Genomic DNA, 15,668 nt, shown 5'->3' on the forward strand with positions numbered 1-15,668 from the left:
CCAGACTGGGCTGTATCTGTCTTGAGTGTCTCCTGGAATCGGGGTTAGCGGTTACACCAAAGCTGGTTGATCTTGCTTGGCTATGAGGGCCATCACTACCATGAACGCTAAGGACCCAACAGCCACCCACGGCCAACGCAACACAGAGGGTCAGGCCACGCAAGGAGGACGGTGTCTTCATTTTAGTTCCCACGAGACTACAACAAAGGGAGACAGGCCAGGAGCTGCAGAGGGCTGGTACCTACCTGATGACACGAGTGTGGCCTTGTAGGGTGGTGCCGACTTCCCCGCTGCCATCTTTCCACTTATAAAGGTCGACCCGCTGGTTACTCTGAAAAGAAACAAGGGAAAGAAGGCAGGCAGGAGCACATCAGAACATATGCTCTCACCGCAATCTGCCGAGGGCTGAGAAGGGGAAGCCATGCAGAAACCAACTCGCATGGCAGAGATTTACAGACTGACTTCCTTATGAAGCCAAGAGAAATGAATACACTTAACATCTGAGCCACCCTTAGCTCAGTCCACAGCACTAAAGGGCAGTGCTATCTTCAGAGTGAAGATACCCTGAACAGGTACAGCTGAACGGAAGCTACAGAAGCAGTACTGAACATATGAGCAATGGCTTATGGAGATGTTCCTGGCCGCTAGAGGGACTGCCTCCCAACTCGGAAGGTCACACACCCATCTCTCCAGCTGCTGTCACACTAGAAATGTTTTTAGTTCGCCCTTCCCACTTATCAAATGCCTGGAGTCCTTTCACCACGCTTTAAAAACACATATGCAGAGAAAGAAAACAGAACTAACACCAAAGGCATGTCCTAGGAGGCTTGAAATATGCCTATACTTTCTTAAAAGATTAAGTAAAAAGATACGGGGAAAAAACTGGCCAGAAGAAACCACACTACAATAGGGAAAGGAGAAAAGAAAAAGCCATGTTTCAACCAGCCAGCAAAATACTTAAATATTAAGAGCTTAAGAAACACACCAAAAGTGAATAAAGATTATAATAGTCTGATTACTAATAGGTATCTAATAATTTCTGAACAAATACAAAAGATGCAGGTTCATTAATATCTATATATTACCAGACTGATTTTCATTTTAGGCTCAGAGATAGACAGATGTACAAAGTTCTAAGGTTTTAATCCAGAAATGCCAGTTTCCAATTCTAAATAGATAAGGTTCCCAGTCTAAAGCTTAGGATTCAAAACAGCTTCCAACGGGAACAGGAATGAGAAGTTAAGTTCCCCTCATCTTACAACACTATCCCATCTCCGCTGCGCGGCTCTGCGAGTCTACGTCCCAGGAATCTTAAGAGCCCTGCTTCCTGCTCTCCCGTGCCACGCTGCACACTGGCTGCCATCACCCACCTTACAAGGGAGGCAGCTGAGGCTTGGAGAGATGGGAGAGCACTAGAGATAAAACAGTGTCAAAACTAGGCCTTGACCTCAGATGTCCGTAATTCCAAAGCTCTTTCTTCTGAAAAACGCTGTCTTCCAACCAATAGCAATAAAACAAAACAAAAAAAAAATCAATAAATTAAACTTCATCAAAATCAAAGGACATTATCAATAAAGTAAAAAGACAAGCTACAGAATTAGAGACATATTTGAAAATCATATCTCTGGGGCCTGGATGGCTCACTCGTTAAGCGTCTGCCTTTGGGTCAAGTCGTGATCCCAGGGTCCTGGAATCGAGCCCCAAGTCAGGCTCTCTGCTGGGGGGGGAGCCTGCATTTCCCTCTTCCACTCCCCCTGCTTGTGCTCCCTCTCTCACTGTGTCTCTCTTGGTCAAATAAATAAATAAATAAATAAAATCTTAAAAAACAAAAAACAAAAAAAGACCAACTTTAATAAAAAAAGAAAATAAATGAAAAGAAAATTATATGTCTGAGGCATCTCAGTAGCTCAGTGGGATAAGTCGACTCCTGGCTTTGGCTCAGGTCATGAGCTCAGGGTCATGAGACTGAGCCCTGAGTTGGGCTCTGTGCTCAGCAGGGAATTTGCTTGTCCTTCTCCCTCTGTTCCTCTCCCTGCTCTCTGTCTAAAATAAATAAATAAAACCTTTTTTAAAAATCTTATCTTGGGGAGCCTGGGTGGCTCAGATGGTTAAGGGTCTGCCTTTGGCTCAGGTCATGATCTCAGGGTCCTGGGACTGAGCCCCAAGTCAGACTCCCAGCTCAGCAGGGAGTCTGCTCTGCCTCTCCCCCTGCTCATGCTCTCTCTCTCTGTATCTGTCTCAAATGAATAAATAAACAATCTTTAAAAAAAAAACTGTATCTCTGAGAAAGTCTAGTATCAAGAATATATAAATAACTTTGACAACTCGGCAGCAAAAAGACATACAGTCCAATTTCAAAATAAGCAAAGGACTTCAACAGACATTTCTCCAAAAAAGATGTACAAGCGGCCAACGGGCACACGAAAAGATGCTCAAAGCATTAGTCATTAAGGAAATGCAGATCAAAACCATAGTGAAATACTACTTTATACCCACTAGGATGGCTATAACTTAAAAATTAAAGAAAAAAGGGGCGCCTAGGTGGCTAAGTCAGTTGAGCATCTGCCTTCAGTTTGGATCATAATCCTCCAGTCCTAGGATCAGTCCCTGCGTCAGGCTCCCTACTCAGCAGGGAGTCCGTTTCTCCCTCTCCCTCGACTCCTCTCCCTTGCTTGTGCTCTCCTGCATGCCCTCTCTCTCAAATAAATAAGCAGAATATTTTTAAAAATAAAAAAATTAAAATTAAAGAAGAAAAACAACAGAAAACAACAATTTTGTTGAGGATATAGAGTAACCAGAACCTTCACCCATTGTTGGTAGGACTAAAAAATGATTCAGCTACCACAGAAAAAAGTCTGATGGTTCCTCAAAAAGTGAAACACAGACTTACCATATGACCCTGCAATTCCACTCCTAAGTATATACCCAAAGGAACGGAAAACAAGTACTCAAAAGAAGCACATGTACACCCATGTTCATTTCTGCTTTATTCACAGGAGCCAGCCCAAATGTCCACTGGTAAAAGAACCATTAAACAAAATGCATTACAGCCGTACAATGGAAGAGTATTTGGCCATAAAAAGGAGGAAAGCACTGATTCATGCTACGACAGAGATAAAGAAGGTAGAGACAAAAGGCACATAGTGTGTGGTTTTGTTTATGTGGAATATCCAGAACAGATAAATCTACAGAGACAGAGCACAGGCCGGTGGTTGCCAGGGGAGTGGGAAGGGGGAATTCAGAGAGATGGCTGAATGGTAAGGGGTTTTACTTCGGAGTGATGGAAATGTTTGGGAACTAGAGAGGAGTGTGGTTGTATATATCGTGAATGTCGTAACTGACATTAAACAGTCCACTTTAAAATGACTGTCAAAAGAAATTAAGAAGAAAAAAGAAAAGAAAACAACTGTTTCTCTCCTACCCCCCACAAAAAAGACTATCTCACCACTCATAAACAAATGCAGGGCTAATCCACTCAGGCCAAGTACTGACTGGTTGGCCTCAATCAGTGGTTTCTCATCACAGCAATTTTACTTGCCAGGGACATTTAACAATGTCTGGAAGCATTTCCGGTTGTCACGATGAGGGGGAAGACGAGGAGGCCACTGGGACTTCGGATGGGAGCCAGGGATGCTGCTGGAGCTCTCACAATGCAGGGGACACCCCCCACCACAAAGAACTATCTGGCCTGAGATGTCACTAGTATCCAGGTTGAGGACCCCTGGACCAAATGAACAGGGGCTGCGGGTGAGAGGGGACAGAGAGTCCTAAAGGTAGAAGCCAACAAAAAGAGCACTTTCCTAACACACGGGAAAGGGGTCAGGAATGGGAAAGCAGGAGACCGGCCCCCGTTTCTCCTTTGGAACAGTCCCTAAACCAGCTCCACCTCAGATGTCTATGGTGAGAGTGAGACAGTCAGATTCTATTTTGGAAATGACGGGGAAGAGCAGCTTTTTGTTCCTCCTGAAGCTGACAACACTGCTCTTCTTTCTCTTTCCTCAGATGCTTTCCTCTCACAGACTGTCATTTCTGATAAGAAAAGACCCAGACAGCCCCGTGAATGGCTGCATCTCCTGGATGATAAGAAGGGTTTCCTTTAAATACTGTCCTCCCGGTCCCATGCAAAAGAGGCAAAGGTTTAGATTTCGAATTGTTCTAGGAGAATAGAAATGCTAATAGAGAATCTGGCGAAAGATTCCAGAGATGGATCTAGCCCAGATCTTTTTTCAGCCATGAATCCCTTGAAAAACCTAGTAAAACGTGTGCACATTTTCCATGGAAAAATTCACAGATAAAGAGGCACATAAAAATCTCAGGGGCTTAGCTGATCTAATAAAATCCCAATCGAGACTGAATCCCTCCCTTCGAGTGGAAGGGTGTGTGGAGTCTTCTGATCCTTCTGAAAAGCAAGCAATGAAGGTCAGAGTCACTAGCCAGTTACCTTCCTGCCAGTGAAAACAGGTTCCTATCACACAGAGGAACAGAGGCATCTACTCATTTCCCTTTCAAAATCTGGAGCCTCAGAAACACAAGATCCTGCACCATGAGTGCCAGCAAATCTGCTCCCATTTACAAACACACGCACGTGTACATATATGTCAGCAATTTGCCTCAATCTTCCTTTTAGAACCATCCATACTTCTTTTCCGCCTGACAAGTGAGGGTTACATTCTCTTCTCTACATAGAACACAGACCTACCGGCCCCAGCTCATACTTATAAAAAGCCTTTTCCTTGTACCCCTTAAATGACCTCACCGAGGCTGCAAAGTAGTGTGCGAAGCTGTCATGAGGGTTCCACTGCACGGCTCCAATGTCCCATTTGCTCTGGCGAGAGATCTTTCGGTGACCTTCGAAAGGGGCATCTAGATTAACGATGTATAAGAATCGGCGGCTAGGAAAACAACATCAACATTATAACGAGAGAACAGCATTAGCATTAAGACAGAAAAGCACATTTGGAATTACATATGGTTTGCAAACAGAGTTCAAAAATATCCCTGGATGTGTACGACCTTTACCTCGTCTGAAAGGCATCTGAGGGACAAGAGGACGTCAAGGTGACTATTCAGTGAGTGGGAGCCACATCCCTGGGAGAGCCTGTCTCTAGACATGACCTTCCCCACCCCAGATCTTTGGGAGTCTGACATCTGCCCACCGGATTCAGGTCCAAGCCTCTGTGGTCTTTCCTAATCATCCTGCTAGGATAGGTCCCCTGCTTCTGCACTATGCCCCCCGAGCAGTTTGCATTATGACGGTAGCATTCATCTGTGCAGGACAACTACTGATGGTAAGACTTCGGTCCTGAACTGAGTGAGTGGAGTAGGGACTGTGTCTTCCATCTCTGCAGGTCCCTCCTCACCAGGCACAGTGCTCTGCATTCGGAAACAGGCACTACACACATCACTCATCCCTTAGCCAACTACTCTGGAGAAAATCTCAAATTCCCTTGCAAGTCGGTAACCTGGTGAAAGCAACTAAATTAAGTCCACCGGGAAGGAAATAATAACCAATAAAGTAATAATGAAAATAACGTATTAAGCGCTGATACCATTCAAGGTAAAATACAGAAACCCCCAAAGACAAAGACAGAGAGAGGAAGTGGAGAGCGCAAGGACAAATGGTAACTGATGGAGAGAAAGCAAACCGCAGAGGGGCCGGGAACGACAGGCAGCTGACTGACGCTGACTGACGCTGACTGACGCTGACTGACACTGCAGAGCCCAGGCCGGCCGGGGAGCTGGAAGCTTCAGCCTCCGGGCAAGGGGAACACAGAGGGCTGGAGAACCAAACACTGAACGGAAGAAACAGAGTTCGAAAGAGCACTAAGGAGAGCAGTTTATGTGCACCCCAAGAGAGCCAGATGACCACCTCTCCTTCACCCGGCAGAACAGGGGAGATGTGCTTCGGAGAAACTACTTGAGGGGAGCCCCGGGCCTGGGACAACAGGCACGGGGCGGGTGAGAATGAAGAGCTGGGCTCAAAACAGGGCATGAGGTAGAGTATGATGCCCCCCGGCTTCTTCCCTCCTCAACACTCACAACACTGAGCTTTTGTCTTCAGATAACATGTGACAAGAGGATTCTTCTCAGGGGAAAATGACCAGCCCAAGAAAGAAACAAAAGCAAACAAGTTAACAACACAGAACCCAAGAGATAACGACATCTGGGCACCCTCTGAGAAAAGGGGGTCTGGTTCCCACCTGATCTCCCTCCAATGAACCCCACCGTCACACATGTAAACTGATCACTCTTTGACAGCAACAGAGAGCCCGTGAGTATCAGTCACCAGAGGAAACATGAAAGGCCGGCACCAACTCAGTCGAAAGAACTAGAAAGAAATAGCAAAGAGAAACGAAGAAACCTAGAATGAACACCTTCAGAGAGGTAAAAGAAGAAAAGGTGAAGAACAGAGAACAAGAGAGAGCTCCTGGAAATGAAAAGCATAACTGAAATAAAGAAATCTGATCTAAAAGTGGGAAGTTAAAGCTGAAGGAAATGTCCAGAATGCAAAACAAAATGGACCAAAAGAGAATTCACATAGGATATCCAACATAGACTAAGAGCAGCTCCAGAAAGAATGAGAGCAGGAAGTTGCAGGGTGGGGGGCGGTGGAATTGAGACTCAGTGCAGGAAAACTTCTCTGGAAGACACAGACTTCCAGACTGAAAGGGCCTTCCAACACTGCGAAAAATTACTCTGGATCTCAATCTGACTAGGGATCACACGGGTGTATACATCTATAAATTTACTTGAGCTGTTCACTTAAATATATAAATATATATTTATATATTAAGTGTTATATATATTATATACGTATATATTTTCAAGTTTATATATTATATATAAACTTTATATAATAAAGTTATTATATTATCTATTGTATATATTTTTCATATATTTATATGAATATAAATATTCATTTATATATTTTCAAGTTCAATGTAAGAATATGAAATGGTGAACCTTCAAGATCTTGTAGAAAAATAAGATGAATATGGGGCGCCTGGGTGGCTCAGTGGGTTAAGCTGCTGCCTTCGGCTCAGGTCATGATCTCAGGGTCCTGGGATCGAGTCCCGCATCGGGCTCTCTGCTCAGCGGGGAGCCTGCTTCCTCCTCTCTCTCTCTCTGCCTGCCTCTCTGCCTACTTGTGATCTCTGTCTGTTAAAAATAAAATAAATAAAATCTTTAAAAAAAAGAAAAAGAAGACAAATATATCTGTATGTTAGAGCACACCAAAGAAGGAATGCTGACCTGCTCTCCAGTGACACGATCTCATCCTCTCCTACGATGCTACAAATGACAAGAGTCACATCAGTGAATGCAGAAAAGTCTAACATTTGACACACAGTTATTCCTGAGCACCTCAGTATTTTATGGGTTGTTAATGTAGCTAAATGATGCCAGGTATATGCTATGTTTCATCTGTTTAGATAAAACAAGGCAAGATGGAAAAAAAAAGAGGGGCCCTCCAAGTGCCCAGCGCAAGAAATGAAAAAAAGACATACACCAAGGCAGTGGCAGTAACAATTTCACACACCTGGAGGTAAAAGTAACACTAGAGACGAAGATAGCATTTTAAAGCTTCCAAAGACAAAAAAATAGGTCACTTACAAAGTCCAGAATCAGAATGGTATAGGACCTCTCACAATTACTCTGAGAAAAGAACCCCAAATACCAATTCAACCCAAAAATTGTTATATAACTATACTGGAAGGAGGGGGAAGGTCCTGTAAGGGACTCACAGAGGAAAATAAAAGTTCTAACTCCTCACCTGTTTTTAGAAGTCAATTTGTTAGATCTTTGATGGATAAATCAAGATACCGAGTATAGGTATACTATTTGGAAAAATGGGAGGCAACCCCGAAGAAATAGCTAAAAGAGTCTCAATTAGTTGCTTCCAGTAAGTGGGATCAGGGGTAGGCAAAACGTAGGATTCTGCTGTCTGGACAATATAATCCTTGTAATGCTATACTGCCTTTTTCAACTATATATATGTATTTCCTTGATTTTCAAAAAACAAGGCTTAAAAACTGAGTAGTTAATGAATACTATATCCCAAAACCTCTGACTTGTATGCTTAAAATGGGTAAACTGCATGGTCTGTGAATTATATCTCAATAAAGCTGTTTTTTCTGTTTTTTCTGAGTGAGAAGGCGGCAGTGAAGAGACATACCAATCGTTCCTCATCTATGCATCCAGTATGACAGAAGAAAATGGTCATGGTAACTGTCCCTGGGGAAGGGGGCCAAAGGGAGGAGGAAATCTTGCTTTTCAACCTATAGCCTTTTTAATTATTTAAATGTTTGCTACATTTTTTAAAGTAAGTTAAAATATTATTTCAAGGGACGCCTGGGTGGCTCGGTTGGTTAAGCAGCTGCCTTCGGCTCAGGTCATGATCCCAGCATCCTGGGATCGAGTCCCACATCGGGCTCCTTGCTCCGCAGGGAGCCTGCTTCTCCCTCTGACTCTGCCTGCCTCTCTGTCTGCCTGTGCTCGCTCTCGCTCGCTGTCTCTCTAACAAATAAATAAATAAAATCTTAAAAAAAAAAAATTATTTCAAAATAAAACAATGAAGTAGAAAATAATTCATTGGGTGCCTGGCTGGCTCAGTGCGTTGAGCAACTGCCTTTGGCTCAGGCCATGATCCTAGAGTCCCGGGATCAAGTCCTGCATCAGGCTCCCTGCGCAGCAGGGGGTCTGCTTCTCCCTCTGCCCTTCCCCCTCTCCTGCTTGCTCTCTCTCATTCTCTTTCTCTCTCAAATAAATATTGTTTTTAAAAAAAGAAAGAAAATAATTCATTAATTTTAAGTGGGTTCAGGGACACCTGACTGGCCCAGTCAGTAAAGCATGTGACTCTTCATCTCCTGGTTGTGAGTTCAAGCCCCACATTGGGTGTAGAGATTATTTAAAAATCAAATCTTAAAAAAAAAATTTATAAATGGGTTCATAAACAACTAAGTTAATGAAAATACAGCAAACTTGGAGAGATAGTGATTATGAGAGGGGAGGTGAGATTCTGGCCATTAAGTGGGATCACTCTGGTACTGTGATGGAGTAACTAGCAATGCTGGGGTAGTGCTTACTTGCCAAAATCTTACATATGCTGGGGCCAGAAGACACCACAGAAATTATGCTGATGTCTTCATAATGAAATCAAATTCCTTCACAGGAAAACTGAAGTCCAAGGAGGCCGACTGGATAAATGTCCCAGGCCTTGTCATTAATGGCAGTGCCAAACTAGGACCCAGATGCCCTCCATCCCGGTAACTACCTGTGAGACCACAACAGAGAGCATCCTTCTACAGAGTCCGTGCAAGGAACAAAAAACTGTAATTCCAAGACCAAAGTCCCAGTCACTAAAATTTCAAAGGAATTTTATTGCTTGCACGTTAGGGCAGAGACAAAAATAAACTGCTAACAATCCCTCTAAGTGCCCCCCGAGGTCACTAGGAGAGAACTAAGCCCTAGGGCCACAATCCTTAAAGAGAAGGAGTATTTTCTGACTTCCCAGAAACCTCCTTCCTGATTTGCCATTTGTTCCCAGAAATCGCAGCAGAGGAACACTGCACGCTCACTTACCCGGAAAGCACAGCATGCTGTCCCAGACAGTCCACAGACATCGCCGTTGCCTGCGAGAGAGAACACACATTCAGTTCTGCCAGCAAAGCGAGCTCAGGAGAGAGAAGACACGCCGGTTGTCACCTCGGCGTCTTCTCTTCCTCTGGCCAGGGGGAAGTCCCCAGCGGGCAGGAAGGATTCACTGTTTGCAGTGGACGCTTTTACCCACTTCAAATCCTCATCCACACCTCATACTCACCTGCCACTCACCTGATGCTATCTGTTCCCCAACACCAGGATTACCCACAAGCAAGCTGGCATATTCTAAATTGAGAAGACATCGTCCTAGGACCCTTAGAGGATCTAAGTACCTCAGAGCTAACAGAGCAACTAAGAGCCCCTCCCCTTCTGAGCAAAACCTAACCTGGGACATCACACATGCATACACACACACACACACACACACACACACCCCTCATCCCAGACCACACCACCCCCATCCCTTTCCCAAAGGGCCTCGACTCCTCCTCCAAGCCAAATGGCAAGAAGTAATATTCAAACACCACCCATGCTGAATCCATGGCCACAGTCTTGTTATTGAGATGCTCAGCTCCAATTTAATCTGAGATTTCTAGCACATTCTAATGATTTCCATTTCCCAAGTATCCCAGGTCCTAGGGAGCACCATCTTTTCAGGATCCAATGTCCAATTCCCAGAAGACCAGAACGAGTCAAATGAATTTGCATTCAGGCTGAAGCATGAGGCTAACTCTAATCATGACAATTATAGCCCTAAATTCTCTTAATTTGGACAAGTTCAAATCCTGCTACATTCTCAGGACATTACTGCACAATCTCATATATCCTCAAGAAGTATGTCACAGGTAATATCGGGGAAGAGAAGCCAGAGCACTCAGTGGAGGCTGAAAAGTCATTGTTATGCATTCTTCGTCCAACCAGAGTTGTGAGCAGAGAAAAGCCCAGCTGGAAAGGCAGGCAATGAAATGAGATGTGATTTTCACACTCTTCTGAACAATTCATAGACAAAGGTATGAAAGAAGGCAAGATGGTACCTCCAGTCTTTCTAGAAGGTGTGTGGTAGGCAGAATCCAAAGATGGGGGCGCCTGGGTGGCTCAGTGGGTTAATAAGCCTCTGCCTTTGGCTCAGGTCAAGATCTCAGGGTCCTGGGATAGAGCCCAGCATCGGGCTCTCTGCTCAGCAGGGAGCCTGCTTCTCCCTCTCTCTCTGCCTGCCTCTCTGTCTACTTGTGATCTCTCTCTCTCTGTCAAATAAATAAATAAAATCTTTAAAAGAAAAAGAATCCGAAAATGGCTCCAACATTCTGGGCCCTTGGTACATATCCACACTCTCCCCATTATTCAAACACTAATCTAAGGACTGCTGAGAAGGGATTTAGCAGACATGATTAAGTACCCAAATCGGCTGACCTTAAGATAAAGAGACCCGAAACAACCCAAATGGCTACCAGCAAAGGAATAGATAAGCGAAACGTGGTATACACATACAATGGCCCACATACCATGATAGGGATGAAACTTGAAAATACTACACTAAGTGAAACAAGCCAGGCACAAAAGAACAAATACTGCATGAGTCCACTTCCATGAGGTACCTAAGATAGGTCTATCCATTAAACCACAAAGTCGAATAGAGGTGGAGGGGGCAGGAAGTAGGGAATGAGGAGTTACTATTTAATGAATACAGTTTGTGTTTGAATTTTTTTAAGATGTTATTTATTTATTTAACAGAGAGAGAGCACAAGCAGGGGAGCGGCAGGGGGCGAGGGAGAGGGAGAAGCAGGCTCCCTGTTTGAGCTGGACCCAGGGCTCAATCCCAGGACTGAGCCAAAGGCAGACGCTTAGCCGAATGAGCCATCCAGGTGCCCTCAGAGTTTCTGTTGAGATGATGAGAAGTTCTTGAGGGTTGTGGGGAGACAGAGAAACCCCATCCCGTCAGCCCTTTAAATCTAGGGCCAGAGGTTAGAGACAGAGGTAGTCAGAGATTCTAAAGGTAAGGCATTTAATGGGAGGAAGATGGTTGCTGGCTGTGAAAGGAAAGCCCTGAAAGTGGCCTCCAGAAGCTGACAGTGAACCCTATATAACCATCAGCAAGAAAACAGGGACCTCGGGACACCTGGGTGGCTCAGTCAGTTGGGTGTCTGACTCTTGATTTCCACTCGAGTCAAGATCTCACAGTCGTGGGATCCATGCTGAGTGGATCCCTCCAGCCCCCTCGGTCCTGCTCTCCGTGCTCTCTCTCCCTCCCTCTCTCTCTTTCTCTCAATTAAACAAATAAAGTAAATCTTAAAAAGGGCACCTGGGCCCCGCATTGGGCTCCCTGCTCGGCAAGGAGCCTGCTTCTCCCTCTCCCTCTGCCTGCTGCTCCCCCTGCTTGCTCTCTTTCTCTCTCCCTCTCTCGCTCTCTGTTAGATACATTTTTAAAAATTTAAAAAGAAAATTAAAAAAGAAAAGGGTTGGGGTGCTTGTCTGGCTCAGTGGAAAGAGCATGCAGCTCTTGATCTTGGGGTCATGAGTTCGAGCCCTGCGCTGAGTGTAGAGATTACTGAAAAATAAATAAATAAATTTTAAAAAATAATAAAATAAAAGACATCAAGCCTATTTTAAATAATTTTTTTTAAAAGGAGTGCCTGGCTCTGACTCGGCTGGTAGAGCATGTGACTCTTGATCTCAGGCGTCATGAGTTCGAGCCCCATGTTGAGAGTACAGGTTAATTAAAAAAATGAAAGAAAGTAAGGAAGAAAGGAGGGGAGGAAGGGAAAGGAAGGAAAAAAGAGAAAGAAAACAGGGACGGACCGCAATCCTAAAACCCCCAGGAAGTGAATTCGGCCAAAAAACTGAATGAGCCCGTTCGATTCTTCCTTAGCCAACAGAGGCTCCAGAGGACAGCCCAGCAACTGATACCTGTACTTCAGCTTGGGAGACTCAGAATGGAAAACAAGCAACGCCTGGACTTCTGACCTACAGAACTGGGATCTAAAAAATGGGTATTGTTCCAAGCCACTAAGTTTGCGGTGATAACAGAGAGTGGCCCGGTAGTAATAATAATAATAATCATGATGATAAAAGTTATGCCTTTGACTCAAAAATTCCACCTCCAGAATCCACCCAAAACACCGAAAAACTTCTATACACAGAGCGGCTTATTTCATGTTATCTACCAGTAAATGATGCATATTTTTATACCAACATTCTCAAAGTGTTTAAAAATGACACTGAAAAACACAGGATCCAAAACTGCAAAGAGAGCATATCACCTCATCAGAGGAAGCTATTTTTAAAAAGACACAAAAACACACCGAACTGATGTGTTCCTGCTCCTACCCCAGAAAAAAGGGGCTAACATCATGTTCGTAGCACACTGAGGAACGTCATGCCAGGCTGTCACAAAGAGAGAATGGAGAGGAGAAAGGGACCTCATCAGAGTAAAGCTGGCGCTTCAGGGGGGGGCGGGGATAGGAGTCCCCCTGGAGGCCTCCCCACCTCAGGGCACCGGGCAGGGAGCAGCTGAGAGATGCTAAGTCTGGGAGTCACGGAGTTAAAAATCCCCGGAACCACAAGATCCCACTGCAAGAGAGGGAGCGCAGCCCCAATGATGACTGACACACACAAAGAGAGAGAGAGAGAGAGAGAGATAGGGATAGAGAACTTCCCACTAGCCCGCAGGAAGGGGCTTGGGACAGATTACAGACAGCTTACAGGAGTGAAGAAAGCGTAATTTTATACTGTGCTATGAAATGAAATTTCAAGCAGCTACTTATGCCTAAAAAACCCTGAAGAAAGCCCATCAGAATGCTCAGATGGTAGTTACTCCTATGGGGTTTTTGTTTCATTCCTCCACATGAGCCTACGTTTTTGTATTACTTACAAATTCACATGATTTTATAATAAAAAATACTATTTTTCCAAGGCATCCCAAGCCTCTGCCCTTTCCATGCCTCTCATCCTGGCCTGGGCCATCCAGGCCTGCCCCCCCCCACCCCCACAGCCTACAGCAACTCCCTCCCAACAGCGTACCTTCCCCTCTCCATTTTCCATTCCCGCCCCACACTGAAATTTCTGAAAGCAGACTTCTGATTACATCAATCCACTGCTCTAAAACCTTGCAGGTTTTCCACTGAAGATAATCAAGTGGCAACTTCTCAGCCTTCAGATCCTTCCAAATAAGATGCTTATAGAACCTTCCAATCTAACCTTCCCTCTTCTACCTGCCCAGGCCACACCCATTCGAAGCATTCACCTTTCTGGAAGGTCAGCAAAGTTCCCAGTTCTAAGATGCTTAAGTTCATCTTTCCACCTGGAAAGTCCTTGTCTCCTACTCTGCTGTGGAAATTCTGCTCATGTTTTAGGTCCTAAGACACACCTCCTCTAAGAAACTCACCCAGAGTCCACGACGGGGATTCTACCTTCTCGCAAAGCACCTCCTAACCCCGACACAGAAATGGCTGTGTGGTAGTTGTTACTGAACACATTTGTGTTCACATTGTGAAATGGCTATGTGGTAGTTGTTACTGAACACATTTATCTTCTCCCACTAGCTAGGGATCCCCTACAGAGCAGGATCTATCTTATTTCTCCCAGAGCACCCAAAGAGGGGCTCTGTGAACATGTGCTGTTTGGAAAGCAGATCAGAAGCAGGTCAAAATCTGGATTCCTCCAGCCCATAATGAGCCAAGGAGGTGTTCCTTGACATCTCAAAGAATTTTTTTCAGTAGTTTCCCTTGATAATTTACCATGCATGAATTTATCTTAGTTCCTTTTCTTCTGTAATACCTTCTAGAATAATAAACTTCAGTAGCTCACTGCCTGCTGTGTGAAGCCTTCAACTAGAATAGAGAAACCCAAGGAACAAAATGTGTGCATCTTAGCCACGCTTTATAATGTAAAATTCCAATCATACCTTCTTTCAACCCTTGTTTTTAGATACTGAAAAGTCCTCTCCCGCCTGCAGGAAAATAGACTTACTGTTCAGAACTGTTTCCTATCGAAAGCAGTATCTTTAAACCAAAGAGAATAAAGATCTTCCTAGCCCTTGTTCCTCCAAATGATGGTGGCTTTGGTGACACACTTCAGGAGTCATACGACCTTTATGAAATAAGACTACCATAGCATTGACAGTGGTGCTTGATTCTTGCTGGCCTGGAAAATATGTAACTAATAGATGTGGAAAGGCAGGCTGACGGCAAATAAAAAGGTATCAACTCCGTGAGACTGTGTAAGCCTCCACACAAAAAAGGCAGTATCAGAACTAATGAGGGGCGCCTGAGTGGCTCAGTCGGTTAAGCCTTTGCTTTCGGCTCAGGTCATGATCCCAGGGTCCTGGGATCGAGCCCCACATCAGGCTCCCTGCTCAGCCTCTCTCTCTGACGAATAAATAAATAAAATAATAAATGAATGAATGAATAAAATTTTAAAAACAAATGATCACTCCCTCCTGAAAACCTATGGCTACCATGACATGACTGACCTTCTTCTGAGCTCCCCCCTGACTCTGGATGTCCCCTTCTGGTCTGTTCCTCATCAATCCATTTCTCCCAATCTCTGCCTCGGTCAGACCTGTGTCAGTCCTCACCGGGTCAGACACCTGTGCAGCAAGATACCTGCCTTGCTCCTCCCCGTTCAGGGCTTCTGCTGCATCCAGGGTATGTCACGGGGCTTACTCCTTACTCCGGCACCTCTTTTAGTGGTTCCCACACCCCACACAATGAAGGACAGCACCCTTAGCATGATAGTAAAGATCACTTAAGGCCTCTCTTGGGCTCAATTCTACAGCCCAGCTCACATCGCTCACCTTCCAACCCCATCCCAACACTCCGGCCATGATGAATTCTTTACTATGAATCCCCGCCAGCCCTCCAAACTCAAGCAAGCACCACCCTCCCCCTCACCTCTGGATCCCCACACCTGCTGCTTCCTATGCCTGGATGACACTTTTTTCCCTTCTTCACCTGGCCAATCCCTTCTTGTCCTTCACAGTTCAGGGCATGCTTGTCCCAGAAAGTTCTGACCCACCCCCTCCTGCACACACCCAGTGGCTCACCAGTGCTTCCCTCGTGCTTCTGTAGTACGCC

At 44.9% G+C, this 15,668-nt stretch overlaps 1 protein-coding gene across 4 annotated transcripts in view; it reads right to left on the minus strand.

The window, feature by feature from the left end:
• WDR59 (WD repeat domain 59) overlaps positions 1 to 15,668 on the minus strand; it is a 93,039-nt gene that overhangs the window by 65,347 nt on the left and 12,024 nt on the right. For 3 of the 4 annotated variants that reach the window (XM_004754004.3, XM_004754003.3, XM_004754005.3), the window contains exons 2-4: positions 9,580 to 9,629; positions 4,757 to 4,892; positions 246 to 331 (exon numbers count right to left, since the gene is read on the minus strand). In XM_004754004.3, coding sequence (XP_004754061.1) covers positions 246 to 331; positions 4,757 to 4,892; positions 9,580 to 9,629 — 272 coding nt within the window. The remainder of the gene's footprint in view (positions 1 to 245; positions 332 to 4,756; positions 4,893 to 9,579; positions 9,630 to 15,668) is intronic. The other variant, XM_045076306.1, reaches the window with a different exon arrangement.

This window comes from Mustela putorius, unplaced genomic scaffold (assembly GCF_011764305.1).
Source record: "Mustela putorius furo isolate JIRA1106 unplaced genomic scaffold, ASM1176430v1.1 tig00000174_pilon_pilon_pilon, whole genome shotgun sequence".
NCBI classification, from domain to species: Eukaryota; Metazoa; Chordata; class Mammalia; order Carnivora; family Mustelidae; genus Mustela; species Mustela putorius.